The sequence below is a fragment of the Staurois parvus genome, unplaced genomic scaffold (genome assembly GCF_062004578.1).
Source record: "Staurois parvus isolate SC_StPar_1 unplaced genomic scaffold, SC_StPar_1.0 ptg000298l, whole genome shotgun sequence".
NCBI lineage: Eukaryota > Metazoa > Chordata > Amphibia > Anura > Ranidae > Staurois > Staurois parvus.
This window is the reverse complement of record NW_028318094.1, coordinates 59,838-77,332: the sequence shown is the minus strand read 5'-3', so window position 1 is coordinate 77,332 and position 17,495 is coordinate 59,838. Positions and strand designations below refer to the sequence as shown.

General features: G+C 40.2%; 1 protein-coding gene across 1 annotated transcript in view; it reads right to left on the bottom strand.

Annotated features, from left to right (window-relative positions):
- Positions 1-17,495, bottom strand: part of SYNPO (synaptopodin) — a 152,722-nt gene that overhangs the window by 95,762 nt on the left and 39,465 nt on the right. The window contains exon 2 of the mRNA XM_089682777.1: positions 8,807-9,700. Within this exon, the coding sequence (XP_089538903.1) occupies positions 8,807-9,212 (406 nt within the window). The 5' untranslated portion in view covers positions 9,213-9,700. The remainder of the gene's footprint in view (positions 1-8,806; positions 9,701-17,495) is intronic.

The window sequence follows — 17,495 nt, the reverse complement described above, 5'->3', positions numbered from 1 at the left end:
TTTACACCACGGCATCCAACGCTTTGCATTGCACTTGGTGATGTAAGGCTTGGATGCAGCTGCTCGGCCATGGAAACCCATTCCATGAAGCTCTCTACGCACTGTTGTGCTAATCTGAAGGTCACATGACCTTTGGAGGTCTTCAGCTATTGACTGGGCAGACAGTTGGTGACTTCTACGCACTGTGCGCTTCAGCATGTGACCCCCTTTCATTTTACATGGCCTACCACTTGGTGGCTGAGTTGCTGTTGTTCCCAGTTGCTTCCACTTTGTAATAATTAGGGGGTTAGTTATTATTTATGTATTATTACATATTATTCATTTATTGTATTTATTATTTATGATTATTTTTATTTATTTTACATGTATTTATTATTATTATTATTGTTATTTTATTGTTGTTATTATTATGTTATTATTAACACCCTAGCCCTAACAAAAAAAAAAATAAGAAGACAATACATAAAATATTAACTGCACTCTACCCTACTCTAACAAAAAAAATTATAATAAATTATTATTAATAATAAGAAGAAAAAGAAGAAGAAGAAAAAAGAAATAAAAGCTGATGGAAAAACTAAACAAGCTGAAAAACATAGCAAATGATGCAACAGGTGATATTTTTCTCTACTGGTCTAATAAACAAAATCTAAAAAACTAAAAGCTCAAAAACATTTGAAAAACACTGTATGAATAAGTGCATAAACGTGCAAAAATCACTCAAGTATGAATCCAGCTTTAGTGCTCTTGATTGAAAGACACACTATAGAGGGACATGCTTTGTTCATAGGTCATATCTGAGGTTTACAACCACTTTAACATTTTCCAAAGAACAGATTTATTTTTAGTTTTTTTAGGTGCGACTGATGTCCTATATACAATGAGATTGTCTTACAGGATTTCATCTTTGGATGATTATATTAAGATCTTAAAGGTGACATTTACATCAGATGGATATGAAAAGTTGACGCGATTTATGCTGCTCCTCAACCAAGGGAAGTATTATATGATCTATTTGGGTGCAAAGATATAAAAGCTTTTGTGTCATGAAATGAAATGAAATCATCTGGCAGGCAGACAGAGCTTAGCATAAATATATTATACACGTTCTAAAGTTTCCATACACAATGAACGGTTACATTTGAAACCATGTGCACTCCAGGTGTACGAAATATCTTTAAACATTTGTGCACAAGAACTCAAAGTAGTTTAAAACTCAAAAAGTGAAGTTTTGCTATTTTACTGTGAACTAGAAATGTGAAATATGTCCAAGCAGTACTCTTTAACCACTTGCCCTCCAGAGGATTTACCCCCCTTCCTGACCAGGTCATTTTTTGCGTTACGGCGCTGCGTTATTTTAACTGAAAATTGTGCGGTCATGCAATGCTGCACCCAATTGAAATTTATTTCCTTTTTTCCCCACAAATTGAGCTTTCTTTTGGTGGTATTTGATCGCCTGTGCGTTTTTTATTTTTTGCGCTATAAAAAAAAATATCGACAATTTTGAGAAAAAAAAAAAAAACAATATTTTGGACTTTTTGCCATTAAACATGTCCAGTAAAAAAATGTAAAAAATTTAATTCAGTTATAAATTTAGGGCAAAATGTATTCTTCTACATGTCTTTGCTAAAAAAAAATCCCAATACGTGTAAATTAATTGGTTTATGTGAAAGTTATAGGGTTTACAAATGGCGGTATAGATACTGGAATGTTGTTTTTTTTTACTAACAATGGCGACGATCAGCGACTTATAGCGGGACTGCGGTGGACATTCTGACACTGAGGGGAACTGACTGCGCGGGGAGTGTTTTACTGGGGGGCGGTGTGTTGGTGCTTCACTGTAAGCACACTGTTCTCGATGGCTGTGCTGTGCACAGCCATCCAGAGCAGTGTGCCCGAGCCAACAGGGAGGAGAATTGTTAGTAAACAAAGTAGTCCTCCTCCCCGTCGTAGATCCTTGGTAATCACCGGGTGCCAGCGGGTAATCACCGGCCGGGACCCAGTGACTAACAGCCGTGACTGGCAGCGCGGGTTGGGAGCGCATGTGCCCCCTACCCGGAAATGCGAAATCACATTATTTTGCGCACCCCTGCCGCCCTGTAGCAGTATATCTGCTATAGGGCGGCGGGGAAGCGGTTAAAAAAAATCCTTTAGTTGGATTTCTCGTGAAATATTGCGGTGCTACTCCTGTTTCTACAGCTGTACAGTGACAAGAAAAAGTATGTGACAACAATAGACAAACACTACCAGTCCCTCTGCTTTCCTATTAAAAACTGACCAAAGTAGGCACGAGAGCCCAGAGTGGTTAGTCTTCGGCTGTGCTGGGAACTCAGCCTGCTCGACTCCAATGATCAAACATATGCTCCCAGCACAGCCATTCACTGGGAAGACCGGTGAACAACTGTTTCTCCTCCCCTAGCTCTCTGAGCTCCTTATTCAAATAAGAACAGAGAGTATGGGATCACTTATAAACAGGACTTTTTTCTCAAACGATAGGTGCAGGAACTTCCCCTTTCTAAGTCACCCCTTGTCTCCGCCCCCTACCCACCTTCAAGCACTGTTACTTGGTTCTACCCACTCCCAGTACCGCTCTTTTAGAGAATACAAAACCAAGTATCATTTTGTGGTGCTAAGTAATTTGTATGGAAATTGTTAATGATAACAAGAAAAGCAAGTTAATGTAAGTTAGGGACTTTAGATTCATTCATACACTCTTGAGGGTTAGGGACTGATGTGAATGTACAATATATATGTAAAGTGTTGCGTAAATTGAAAGCGCTATACAAGTACCTAAAATAAATAAATAAAGCCGTAAAATAGATCCCTTGCTGTTCCCAACAATAGACCCCCCCTCCAGCAACAATATATCCCCCTCCAGCAACAATAGACCCCCTCTAGCAACAATAGACCCCCCCCCCAGCAACAACAGCTCTCCCCTCAGCCAACATCAATAGACCCTCCAGCAATCAGCAATAATAGACTCCTCTCTCAACAGAAAATCCATCCCATCAACAATTAATCCCCCAGCAACAATAGATCTCCCACCACCATTAACAGACCTCCCCAGCACAACAGAAACCCCCCACAACAATAGATCCCACACCAACATTAATAGACCTCCCCAGCACAACAGAACCCTTCACAATGATAGATCCACCACCAGCACCAATAGACACCCCAGCATATTTGAACCCCCTCCGCAACAATAGATCCCCAGCAGCCAGCATCAATAGACCCTCCAGCACACCCCAGCATCCCTTGCCATTACATACATTCAGTGCTGGAGGTGCCGGGACTGCGTCCCCCCACATTTCCCCTAAAAAAAAGCCCTGCTTATAAAAAATGGGGAAAAATGTATTTGGATTTTTTTTATATGTATACACAAATGGTTTTCATTTCTGTTTTAACCTGAGCCGTGTAAATTTCAGGACTGTATGGAGAATAACACAAATCATTTGTCGGGTAAAGCAGCTTCCAGTTTATTTTATCTTTGCATTTAGCTGTTTGACTGGATTTCAGCTTAAGGAAAAATAAAGCGTTACCTAAAATAAAAGGTTGATTTTCTTTTTTTGCGGACAGTAAAGAATGTGGGATTGCTTTCCTTATAATCAACCCACCCAAATGTCCTTTATCTGCTGTGGCCACTGTGCACACCATACAAATGACACATTTTCTCCGGGAGTTGTACAAAGGAGTTCTCGTTAAACTGCAAATACTTCTTGATTTATGCTGCTCTTGTTCTACAAATACTGCCACTGGAACATATGCCTAATGCACATTATACATGTGTGACGTAAAATACTGTTCTAACAAAGAAAAGTATGCTGCTTATTAATTGTACCATCGCAGGAATCTCCCTCTGTTTGCTGTGAAAACTGTGGGTGCAATGACAAACTTTGTGAGTTTGTGAAAAATGGTTCAAATTTAAAGGAGTCCCATTGTGACAGCATACATTTTTATTTTATAACATCAGCATTGTAATAGCAATACACACAATAGTTATTTTTGATAATCCAATACAAACATACTTGAAAAATCTCCTTTCATGTTGTAAGTGCTGCCTGTCTGCTGGTCACCTCTTTCCACAACTTCCTGGACTCCCTGCATGCTTTGCAGCTTCTCTATTTTCAAGGACTACATATCCCATGGTACCTTGCTGCCTGCAAACAGTAATTCCTGTATTGACTCTGCCTCCTGAAACTCCTCTTCTCAGCGCCTCTGTGGTTCAGAAGGCAGGCTCTGTGAAATGTGTGCCACAGCAGTGCCTACTCACAGGGCTAGTAAGTGAATGTGTGTCACAGAATTCAGGGACATAGACACATGTGGGGATTTTCACAAAGTGAAACGTTAAAGTGGTAATAAACCTAAACCAAAAATATAATATATTGCAGTTTACCAATCATTAGGCTCCATGCACACTGGATTAAAAAAACAAACGCTGCTCCTAGATGAGTTTAGCTTTTTGCCTGTAGAAACAACAAATGTTATCCTATGCATCTATGCACATCAGGTAGTCTAGCCACTTGACCTTTTGCGATATGGTGCTGCGTTACTTTACCTGACAATTGCACGGTCATGCAATGCTATACATAAATGAAATCTCCTCGCACGACCTCCTACTCTCTAGCTCCCTTGTCCCCTCCTCCCATGCTCGTCTCCAGGACCTCTCCAGAGCCTCCCCCATCCTCTGGAACTCTCTACCCCAATTTATCAGACTATCACTGACTCTACTCACTTTTAGGCAATCTCTGAAAACCTATCTCTTCAGTGAAGCCTATCCTGTCTTAATAATGGAATCTTCAATTCCTCCTACCAGTCCATCCCCACAGTTATTACCTTTTGTACCACTAGCCCCTCCCTCTTAGATTGTAAGCTCCAAGGAGCAGGGCCCTCCTAACCCTCTTGTATTATTATTATTATTATTACTACGAGTTTATATAGCGCCAAAGGGTTTGCTCAGCGCTGTACAATAGGGGGGACAATACATGGCACAGTACAACAACAACAAACAATGTACGAGGGGTAAGAGGGCCCTACTCTTACGAGCTTACAATCTAGGAGGGAGGGGGTAAAAGGTACAGTAGGAAGTGGCTGAGGGGGATGAAGTGGTGGGAGGAATGAGGGAGGATGGCCGTTAGGTGAGGGTGGGGTAGGCTTCCCTGAAGAGATGGGTTTTGAGGGAGCGCCTGAATGTGAATAGGGAAGGCGACAGTCTGATGGATTGGGGCAGTGAGTTCCAGAGGATGGGGGAGGACCTGGAGAAGTCCTGCAGTCGTGCATGGGAGGAGGAGACCAGGGAGCAGGATAGAAGGAGGTCCTGTGAGGAGCGAAGGGTACGGGTAGGGTGGTACTTGGTGATAAGGTTGGTGAGGTAGTCAGGGGCAGTGTTGTGAACGGCTTTGTAGGTCAGGGTTAGGAGTTTAAATTTGATGCGTTGGGCAATCGGGAGCCAGTGGAGGGAGAGGCAGAGGGGGGTGGCAGAGGTGGAGCGGGTGGTGAGGTGGATGAGTCTGGCAGCTGAGTTGTGGATGGTCTGGAGCGGGGAGAGCCTGCACTTGGGTAGGCCAGTGAGGAGGGAGTTGCAGTAGTCAAGGCGTGAGATGATGAGGGAGTGTACTAGAAGTTTGGTGGTGTCTGGGGTGAGGAAGGAGCGTATCTTGGCAATGTTGCGAAGATGGAGCCTGCATGTGTTTGTGAGTGATTTGACATGCGGTTGGAGGGAGAGGTTCCCATCAAGAATGACGCCAAGGACTTTGGCTTGCGGGGCGGAAGTGATAGTGGAGTTGTTGGTGATGATGGATAGGATGGGGGGGGGGTGTTGGCAGGGGGAAAGACGAGAAGCTCGGTTTTGGAGAGGTTGAGCTTGAGGAAGTGTAGCGACATCCAGTCTGGGATGTCATTTAGGAGGTGAGTGATGCGGGCGGAGATAGTGGGGGTGAGGTGAGGGGTGGAGAGGTATAAAAAATATTAGGCTCCATTCACACTGGGCTTAAAAAACGCCAGCTCCCTTGGCAGGATAAAAAAAACACTCATATAGAGCATTTTTGTATACATCTTTAGTGTTTAGCAGGTTTTTTTGCCATAAAACTCCAATCAAAAAATGTTTTTTTTTCTGCCTCTAAATGCTGAGCTTAAAATATGCCTCTAAACATCCTAAAGTGCATGGACACATAGGATAACATTGAGCTGCTTCTACAGGCAAAACACAAAACTCCTGTAGAAGCAGCGATTTTTAAGCCATGGAGTCTTACTGTTAATGCACTACAGGGACAAAAAGGGATGTTTTCATTGGGCTTTCAAAACAAATGACAGTAGAATATTTTCAAGAATTGGTTTCGTACTTAAGATGGGCAACCCTCCTTGCTAAAAAGAACATATCATCTATGAAAAATGTAAATAAAAAGATGATATAAAATAAATATGTATAAACCATCTGAACAAAAAAAAAAATCACTATCTGTGCAAATCGGTTATATACAGCCAACATAATTCTGTTTTCTCATTATGTTTGATGATTAGATCTCTGTTCCCAAAAGAGCAATTAGTAAAACAGGGAGCTGATGAGGTTTCTATCATGTAAACACTGTGGCAACACATAGAGAATCATTATACTATTTCTGGTAAAAGATGTTTACATATCATTAGGAAACCATGCTACTTGACTAATCAGAGCCTTATTAACTCCCAAGTATCCAGAAAACAGGCTTCCTTTCTGGAAAACAAGACAGAGAAACACAGTAGGCTTGGTTCACATCTATGCAGTTTTTCCCACAGCCACGTTGGCTAGGGCACAGCAGCCCATTCATTTGAATAGGTTGCTGTATCCACTGATGACACAGGGAAAAGGTCCCTGCACCTATTCAGAAAACGCAGCCACAGGGAAACTGCATAGTGCAGTACTGTTCCAAGTGCAAGAAACCACGCTGCACTTTCCAGTGCGTGGTGGTGCCATTAAGATTAATGGTCCTCCCATGCATCTCCTGAGCAGGATAGCATTTTTCATTGTGCGTGTCTGCGGGGATGGAAACAGGTGCGGTCCCTCAGCATAACCACCGGCACTGGCACCGGTCCTTTAGAGGACATTTGATTATGCATGCACAATCTGACCTCTATCACCACTATCGTAAAAGTGTCACAAAGTGCTTAGCTGACCTTACAAGTAACTTCTATGGAGAGGGGAGGGAATTGGGAGAAGTAGTAAGTGGGACAGGTTTTGTAAGTTCTCCAATTAGTACAATGTCTAGATGACTGGCTAAGGGGCCACGCAAAAACATGGACTTGGAAAAAAACTCACAGCTCCTGGGATGGTGAAGTGGTGACCAGTCCTGAACAGGCTGTAGCATTTGAGAAGGTGGGTGGAAGGCTGGTCTGAGGTCTGATATTTTGACCGCGTAAGGTGCCCAATGAAATTAAATAACAATATTATCTGATTGTTTCCAGACAGATTGGGCAACAATTTATTTGCAGGCACCTGCAGCTAAAGCTAGCCAAGACTCACTCATTTTTCCCCTCCTCTAATCCAGCATTATTGGTGTCTGTTTTCTCCAACACTCCCCATAGACAAAAACAAGAATATCTTCCTGGTGCAATGGTTTGTGCTCAAGGATGTGTTGGCCAATGAAGACACCAGAGTGTCTGCACATGCAACCATCTTCTGGTGTCCTTGGTCAATGAAAATTGTTTTTATAACTATATAATGTAATGTTTTTGTTCTGCAAAGAGTAGGGAGGGGTTAACCGCCTATAGGTTTTATTCATTTTGATGTGTGTGACCCAATGGGAATGTTTGCTGAGATGCAACAGGAAGTAAGAAGAAGTCTTTACAAAGTAACAGGAATTCTTTTTTTGACATTACCAGAGCAGGTGTCCCTACTGGAAAAGCTCTTGTTCTTGGATTTCTCACCATTTTTATAATTCAGTTACAATCACCAGGAGAAATATGAAGGGTGAATCTACCTCAACATGAACTATACATACACATGACTATACATACATTTTAGTTTGTTTAGAAAGGTGCGTGAGTGTGTGTTTGTGTATGCGTGGTGTGTGTTTGGGAACGGGTGGGGTTCTGGAGGTTTATGTTCTGCTGGTGCACTTATCCCAGACCTCCACTCTGCTATGATCAAGAATGCACACACGGAAAGGCTGGCCTCCCTGGTGGAAGGCCTTTGTAGTTCTGAATAGGTCGAACTGTAGGAGTATCAAACATAAAAGGATGCAGACAGGATGTATAGATTTTTAGAGCTTTTATTTACTTAAATTGTCAAAACAGGTTGCCATGTGGTTTTTTTTTTGAAGGTTTGGATAAACAAATCAACTAAAACTCTATGTATCCAGTTTTCAGACCTTTCATGTTTGGCACTCCTATATTTCAACTTAAAGTAGCAGTCGTTGCAGTCTTCCTGCAGCTTCCTTTACCTGGATGACAATTCTTTCCATTAAACGTCTACATGCCTGACATTCTCAGGCTGAGAGAGAGCTAAGGAAGAAACATCTGAAATTGCTTATTCGGTACTTCAAAGTAGTGGACCTGCAGAGCTGGTGCACGGAAAGGAATGAAAATTACCAATGTCGATCTCTTTCCTCTTAACTTCACCCACTGAGAGGGATTAAATGTTAGGTGAAGTAACATTTCACTATATTAACTAGAACTTTTCTTTTTTTAAGCCTTATATTTTGGTCAATCTATGGCTTCTTGAAATCATCTATTTCCAAAGCTATATAACTCCAGAACACATCAGTCAAATAACAGGAAACCTTCTTTTTATATATAATGTAAAGGTTGCATGCATGTAGCAATGACTTACGTATCTTTCTTGAATGCTGAACAGTAGACACCACCGTGGTACTTGGCACAATTTTCCACTCAAGGTTGTTTTCAGTCTTGGTAGGAATGGGATCGATCCTTAAAGTAGCTTCAGTCACTCTGGTTCCTCCATCCACCATCTTATCTCCTGTTTCGGTGAAACCATTTGTCGACTGCTCAGGTTCTTCTTCAACTACAGCCCAATGGGCTGTTCTTATCTCTATGATTTCATCACCGTCACTCTCCTTTGCCTTATCAGTGCTGGTATTTTCTTCCCTCACGCAGTCATCTGGCGTGGCATTCCAGGTTCCATGTTCCACATCTATGTTCTGATCAACAAAACCACAAGATGGTCCATGTCCCACTAAAGATCCATTCTGTGGAACTGTTCTGGACTTCAACATCATGGCTTCTTTGTAAGAACCGACCGTCACTTACAACAACAGCTGATAAATTTGAAACTAATAACTTGTCATCCTCTAGAAGGTTTAATAAGAAAACTGAGAATATAACTTTCCCTCAAACTACAACTGCTGTGTTCTATGATATTCTTTGTATGATCAAAAACATCCCTATTAAATGAAGTTTTTTTAATACCTTTGTTTGCCACCTGACAGGTTACTTCATATTTTCCGTAGAAAAAGAATAAGTTCTGCACTTTTATAATATCACTGATAGCAACCTATAATAGAATCCAATGTTTTTCTTTCTGCAGGGAAGGCAGATGGAGTGTGATCTAATAGGCACTTCTCCAAAAGAAACAGGGAACAAAAAACAGCACCGTGTACAGTACATGCAGGAATTGTCCCTAATGTACAGAGGTTCCTGTGGGTTCAATGATGATGGTTCTCTTGGCGTATTCCTCTTGAATTTTCACAGCTTTCTTTCCTTTCTCCTAAAATGACACAAAAATACAAAAAAGTCATCAGATTTGTTGCTATAAGCAACTGGGAAATATTTACTATTATATATTATACTATATTAGGAGATCAAATAGGAAACAAATGTAAGTGTATCCTGTAACTTGCACAAAAAGGTATTTTATGGGCTGAATCAATATAAAGTAGTCTGTTTGTTTAAAACTAGTACTCAACTGAGGCATGAGACACAACATACTAAACTCTTGTATTTACGTTAAAGCACACCATTCGACCCATTTAATAACTTAAAGAGCACCACAGGATACCAATTACTACCTTTGTTGGCCAGAATAGCTTTTCTGATACTAGCGTCACTTGGGTAATAGAGGCTTGACATTTGTGGCTTCAGGACTAAGCTTCATCAAAAGCTAACCCCCTATCAAATGAGAAAGCCTTCACTGGCAATTGAGATACATTAATTGGACAGGACGGCATTTGCAAGGCTTAGGCTTGTCTTAAGATGTCAAACCCTAAAAATTTGAAGCTAGGTTTAGAGTGTCACACAGACAAGGGATTTCTAGCTAAAGACATTATGGTGTCTGAAAGTGAGCAGGACAGGTTCTTATATTTTTTGGCTTTATAGTTTGTGAGATCTTCGCATTTAAGACTGTGTACCTACTAAGGCTGTTATGAGGGGGTACCACTGTTTCTTTTGAATATCTCATCTAGTTATGGATTATATGGATAATGCAACAGTAGGTGATGGAGTGTGCACAGATGGGCAAAGAACCCCAAACTCCCAGGACAGAAATAGTGTTTTGGTTGGGAGATCTCAATGTTGGAATATCCAAGACATAGAGGTTGATTTAATAAAACTGGAGATTGCAAAATCTGGTAGAAACCAATCAGCTTCCAGGTTTTTTTTGTCAAAGTTTAATTTAATAAGTTGAAGTTAGAAGCTGATTGGCTACTATGCATAGCTGCACCAGATGTTGCATTCCAGTTTTTGTAAATCAAATCCATAGTATAAGAAACCAGAGGTTGACTCCTTATACCAGACTCCATCTACAATTAAACTATCTCTTTGGGGGAATTGCCCCTTTAACACTGCCTCTAAAATGTATGCAGTCCTACAGCAGTTGTGGTTGCATGGTTGTCGTAACTATAGGTTGAGTTCATATTCTAATGATTACAAATTGTATTCTAACAACATTACTATAATAAATCTAAGGTTTATATTTTATAAAGATAAAAATATGATTGCAAAAATATTACTAAGTATAATTTTAGTATAATTTACTTTTAAGAAATGTTTATGTATCAAATGGTAAACCTGTTCTCTGGCGCCTATTAAATTAGCTATGAAAATCATGTCAAACTAAACTTTAATGTTCAAAATCCATACCAGACCCTTATTCAAGCATGTAGCCCAGCAGACCAGGAAAGGGGAAGGGGCCCTTGCTAAATGACTGCACATCTTCCCCCCGCTGCTAAGCAAACAAAGGGACTAGATGATCCATCCCCTATGATGTCCCTTGGAGACCTCAAGAAATGACATCATAGAGGATAGGGTCACCCTGTGATATCACCAGGTGCCGCTGCCCCCTATGACAACACATGCCGTCCCTCGCAGACACCACCCTATGACGTCATAGGGTCTGGTAAGGATTGGGGAGGTCCCCCATGCTGTTTATTCTTATGGTATCTCTTTTGTTTACAATTTGCTGTCAACAGGGAATCCAAAGGGCCTGGTATGGATTGGGTGGACCCTCACACTGTTTTTTTTTAAAGCTCTGCCCTTAAGGGACAATTCACACTATCGTGCTGCAGTAAGGCACACTATGTGCATTGGTAGCCTGTGGTGCCATACATTCTACAATATGCATGCACGATTTTTGGGCCATTGTGTTGCATTAGGCAGCAAATCTTTTATCCTTTACAGAGCAAATTCATCAAAGAGAAGAAAATGACGTAATGGGCTTCAGTGTTGTATTCAAAACTTTGCCATCTGGCTTCACTTTACCCAGACACATCCCGCCAGATCAGGTTCTTAACTTTAGACTGGCAGTACCGGAGACCTATGCAGGATAAAAGTCTCTTTCAGCATAAAGACTGATTATATGGCTCCTGTTCAACATACAGTGAAGTCATTTCTTCATCAGTAAGAACAGGATTATATTCCCCACATACGCTCGGAAAATGTGGACTGGCTTTCTGTAACTTTCACTCAACCAGTTTAACCAAAAATTAGCTTTCTGCTAAATTAATATTACTGTAAATATTCCTCCTATGCATTAGAAAGTCTGACACAGCTGTGCTATGAGTGTTTTAATGTGCGCTATTGTTACTGTAAACCTGTCATCTACATTAGTAAAATGCATTAAACAAGCAACAGGAACATGCTGCATGCACGCAGAGGTCCCTGCACATACCTTCAGCCATCTTTCTGATACCTAAAACCTTCAAATTTCCAAATTTGCCCCTCAAAGTCAAAAACTGACCCACTTAATAAACACTAGGATGGATGTCCTAAATGACCAATAATGAAGGGAGGAAGTTGTGGGAGGGCGAAGGCAAGCTGTTAAGTTTAGAAACAAAAATTAGAATTTGCATAATAGAGCTCCTTGGGATTTTAGAGTTCCTGAACACAGCTGAACATTACAGGTACCTTCAAGGTGCTAATTTAATGAGGAGCCCTATCTATCTATCTATCTATCTATCTATCTATCTATCTATCTATCTATCTATCTATCTCATCTACCTACCTACAAATCTATCCTATTTAAATCATCCTTTCTTAACTTTACTTTTTTTAACACAGAGGAACCCTTGAAATAATTTTCATGCCTCAGGGAACCCCTGGTAACTTAGTACATCTCTAGTTGCATGGTCAGTAAGTTGTAAATGTAATAATACATAAAAGAATAAAGAATGTAGTGTATCTAGCATATATAAAACCCAGAGCAGTTTTTTACACTCCCCTGCTCTATAAGAAGAAAATATTTCAGTGGAAAATGCCTTCTTATATTGGTAGTCAGTGTAGTGGTCACATACACTGGTGGCCAATGGGGAAAGGACCCGTTATTAAGGGTCAATGGGGGAAAAACACCTTTACATTATTGACCACCCCCCACCTCTAATGTAAAGGTTAAAAAGATAATTAATATCAATGCTTACTGGGAGTTAAAAACTTTTCATTGCTCAAGGAATGAACCACTAGCAACCACTGGAGGAACCCCAGAGTTTCACTGAATCTTTGTCGAAAAACCCTGACCTATATAATTTCTTTGTGCAATAGATAGACAGATTATATTTTTATTTAGTTAAGATAGATACATAGGTAGAAAGGTCAATCAATCAATCTATCTATCTATCTATCTATCTATCTATCTATCTATCTATCTATCTCAATTTGTACAAATTTCCATCATCTACCTATGTATCTCTTCTACCTGTACCATCATACTGTGAATGGACATTAATCTTTCATCCTTCAATTAAATGAAAACATGTTCACTATTCCTATTCTTATTTTTCACTATTTTGTAAAGTATAATTCCAGGTGCCTGCTTCTTTTCTGTTGATGAAGTGCTACCGATATAGTCATTCAATTCAGTCCTGTCAAAACACGACTCAACATGTGCTGGTCTTTGACCTGGTAAATGATAATTGGTACAGGTCAAGATATTTACATTCAGTTACACATATACCACTTTATTTGCTGGACTTGAAAGAAGTTATTTGTGAGTGTGTATATTTAAACAGATGGCAAATTGCTCTGATTATACACATGGGATACCTCTGCTGGATTACTCTATTTCCTTTTTAACTGTCCCAAAAGAATGCAAAATATGAGTCTGTTTTTCCTTGCTAGTGAGAGTTATTTTCACCCAGTTTCAGCTGTAACCCTTCAATAACCGGAGAGGGAATAGCACAGTTTCTGTCATTCAAAGAGTACTTAATATGGATGAGCACACATTTAAAACATGGAAGGCACATCAAAAATGATATCAAGGTAAAAATCTGCAATAATAACTCAGAATATATACTTATTAAAAATATAGTATATTATCCGTTTAACAATTACTGTTTCAGGGTTAGTAATATTTACTGAATAAGTCTGTCAGTATGACATGTGTAGTCTCAGGCAAGCTTGAAACTTGATTTATGCATGAAGGAAGTGTGGTCACCTCCTTGCTGTAAATCCATCTTATTTGTCTCCTAACAGGAAACCATGACTAAAACTTTGGATCATGCAAAATATATTCAGTTATTCATAAGGCAGAAAATCTTGCTTTGCACAAAGTGATAGTAAGCACAGGCGTAATACTAACTATATGTACAGTATATATTTTTTTGACCATAGCTGACTCTGTGACTCTTTGATTCTATGGGCTTGCTCTCTGGGCACCATTTCTGATAGATTAAAGCCTTTGACATTTTTTTTTACAAGGTAGCATATCTTTAGAGCATTGGAGAAACCAGAGAAAACCCATGAAAACACAGGGAGATTGTGCAAAATCCATACAGATAGTGTCCTGGCCAAGATGTAACCCATGGGACTCATTACTGCAAGGCAAAAGCGATAACCAATAAGCAACTGTGCTGATCACTTTGTTAGCATGAAATGACCTAACTATCCTAACTATCATAGCTTCCAACTGGCAATAACTTTACTGATCTGCATACTTTATTCAGGTCTGTGATTCTGATACTATTAAAGTGTATGTAAACCCAATAACATTTTTTTTCTGTGTTCCACATCATATCTCTCTGTTTACAGTTTTCATAAGCAAAATGTTTTTTTTGTCAATTTGTTGCAAAGGTTTTTATACCAGAGATTTTGCCAGCAATGGCACTTTCGGTTGCAGCCTGACAACTAAGCCACTGCTTTGCAATTAGCAGCAGCACTGTCAGCCTTTCGTGCGTCCTTCTTTTGTTGGATGCTGGGTGGCCTATCAAGTCTATCAGAACAACATCTAACTGAAGGAGCATGCACAGCAGGCTGGAAACACTGCTGCTAAGTGTGAGGCAGTGTGTAGGACTGTGAGGCAAGGGGTAGCTGATGATGGACCTTCCTTCATGTTTCCCATTAACTCACTGGGTGCCACGTGATGGTCACATGAGGGTCACATGCAAGAACTACCCCTGGGGTGGGTTCTTCCGGGCTACACTAGCCACCTGTAACAGGATCACTCTACTTCACACATATGGGGTACCTAAACTCTCATGTCATTTTCACGGATGAGGCAAGGCTGAGGCCACCATGAGGGAATACTTGAGTATGCTGTGCCCCCAATGACCTCTGCGGCGATGTTTTGTGAGAGCAGTGCTTATAAAAAGCACTGGCTCCCTGCAGTTGGCCTGCAGTTGCAGTTGGCCTGCATTTTGCATATGGTTGGGTTATGGACAAGAACATGGAATGGATAGGGAGAGTGTGCCTAGCTAAGGGAGAGGTTCCAGAGGAGGAGGGACAAAATAGGGACAGTAGGATTTGTTCTGCTGTGTGGAGCCTTTCCTCTACTAGTGCCTTGTTGCATCACTGTCTGTAAGTTGCCCCCCTTGCCGGCATCTGAACATCGTTCTGCATAGTTACCTGTGTCTCTGCCAGTTTGATACTGCTGCAGAGACTCTGTAACATTGTGGTTGGAACATTCTTGAAAATACACTTCCTTGAAATTTCAAACCTCCGTGTATCTTTCCTTCCCCTTTGGGTACCCACCACCAGGCCCCACTCCTGCCTACAACAGGGACAGAAAGTGAGGGAAAATCCAATATTAAGTTGTCACCTTAACAAGACCAATGGCAAAAATTTTCCAATGCAGACACTTGCTTCAGTGACAGCTGTCTGAAAGAAGTCTTTCCTTACTTTAGAGAGATTTCTTTTCACCTCCTGTTGTGTCTGCAGGCCTGGAAGTGAAGGGAATTCTCTAGAATGAGCACAGATAGCAAATAAATATTGGCAGGGGTTTTAACCATTCTCTACTATAATTAAAAAAAGTTTTGACTTTAGAAAAAGTAAAGGTAAATTGAACAAATTGTCATATATAGAGTCAGAAGAACAGAAGAAAACGGAATACTACCCATACTACATCTATCAAGCAACTGCTGTTTTAGAAAAGTCTCCCTGTCTTCTCCCTGATCCCTTTCCTGTTTTGCAGTAGTGGTGACACAGCCCCAGGCACAAATAAAAGGCTGAGTAAGAGTTCACCAATTCAAGGCATGCGTCAGCTTGCAATGAGCAGCAGGATTTGGCGTAGACACTCATGGAAAGGGATCGCACAGGAGATGTGCAAACTCATCACACTTGTAACTGTGTTTGGCTTCCATAATCTGTGGAAGAACAGAAGCCTTGATTCAATTCAATGTTTACTCATCAAATCACAGCAGTAAGAATTTAAAGATCATTTAGGACTAATATTATTGCTAATACATGTCACGTAACAATTGCTTATTACAGGTTGCAACAAAACTAAACACTTCTCTCAGCAGCCTCTGGAAATGAGATGAGCTGTCAGGTGGTTTAACTCTCCAATACCTAGCAAAACCTGAAAAGATGGACCATCTCTTTAAATATAGCTAGTCTAAAAATCAAAATCTGATTTTATCCTAGCATCTTGTATTCCTCTAGACCAGGGGACTTCAAATTTTCTAATCAAAGGGCCACTTTACTGTCTTTCAAATTTTAGGGGGGCTGAAGTGGCCAGTGGAAGTTGAAAATGCCCCAACATCAGTAGGAGTAAAACAATTACATAGTGTCTGTTGTCAGTAGAAGGAGGAATAGTACCCCATCATTGGTATTATTGAGATGAATAGTGCCCCATCATTGGTATTATTGGGAGGAATAGTGCCCATCATTGGTATTATTGGGAGGAATAGTGCCCCTTCATTGGTGACAATGGAATGAAAAATGCCCAATTGTTGGTATCAGTGAGAGTAATGGTTCCCCACTATTGGTGTCAGTGGAAAGAATGGTGCCTCCTTGTTGGTGTCAGTGGGAGGAATAGTGCCCCAAGGGCCGGATAAAGGCAAGCAAAGGGCCACGTTCAGACCACAGGCCACAATTTGGGGACCACTTCTGTAGACAATTTGCTAACAGTAGGTAAAAGCAGAATGAGATCATTGATAAACTCAGTGTGTCACTGCGCCTTTATTGCCCAGGCTGCAGGCTAAGAGCGGGTTCATGACCAAGCTGTATTGCTTAACTGCAGAAGAGAAAATTGAGGTCACCAACCAAACTATGTTGTGTGGCAGGGGAGCCTAGATCACACCGCTAACTGAACAGAATTACAAATCTTCTGGCAGGTAAGGCAGTTCACATGTACAATATGTATTCAGTTTTTCATTTACCAGATTAAAATGTAATTATAAAAATAAAGTATTCTAATTTCAGAATAGCTGAAATTATTCTTTGCTCACACTAGCAGCTCACAAATATATTGGACTTATTGTGTGAACTTTTTCTTAAAATCAGATATGTAGTTTTTAGAAAACTTAACTGAGAATATTATCAATAGTTCTTTTATATCAGATGCCATTTTATTCCCGTATTAAAACACTGTAGTATTAAGTTATTTATTGCATTTTCATATATTTCTCGACATACTATTATTCTAAATTTTAAGTTAATTAATTGCAGTTTCTTCAGTCTTTCTTTTTAACAACAAATTAAATTTCTCCAAAGCAATGTCCAGAGCCACAGTATAACATAATAATATTTCTCAACACAGAATGCACAAATGGCTAAAACATATGTTCTGAATTTGGTTTGAAGTATATAATTTTGGTAAACATGGCATAATTTACAATCATTTTGTTCTGAAAAGAAAG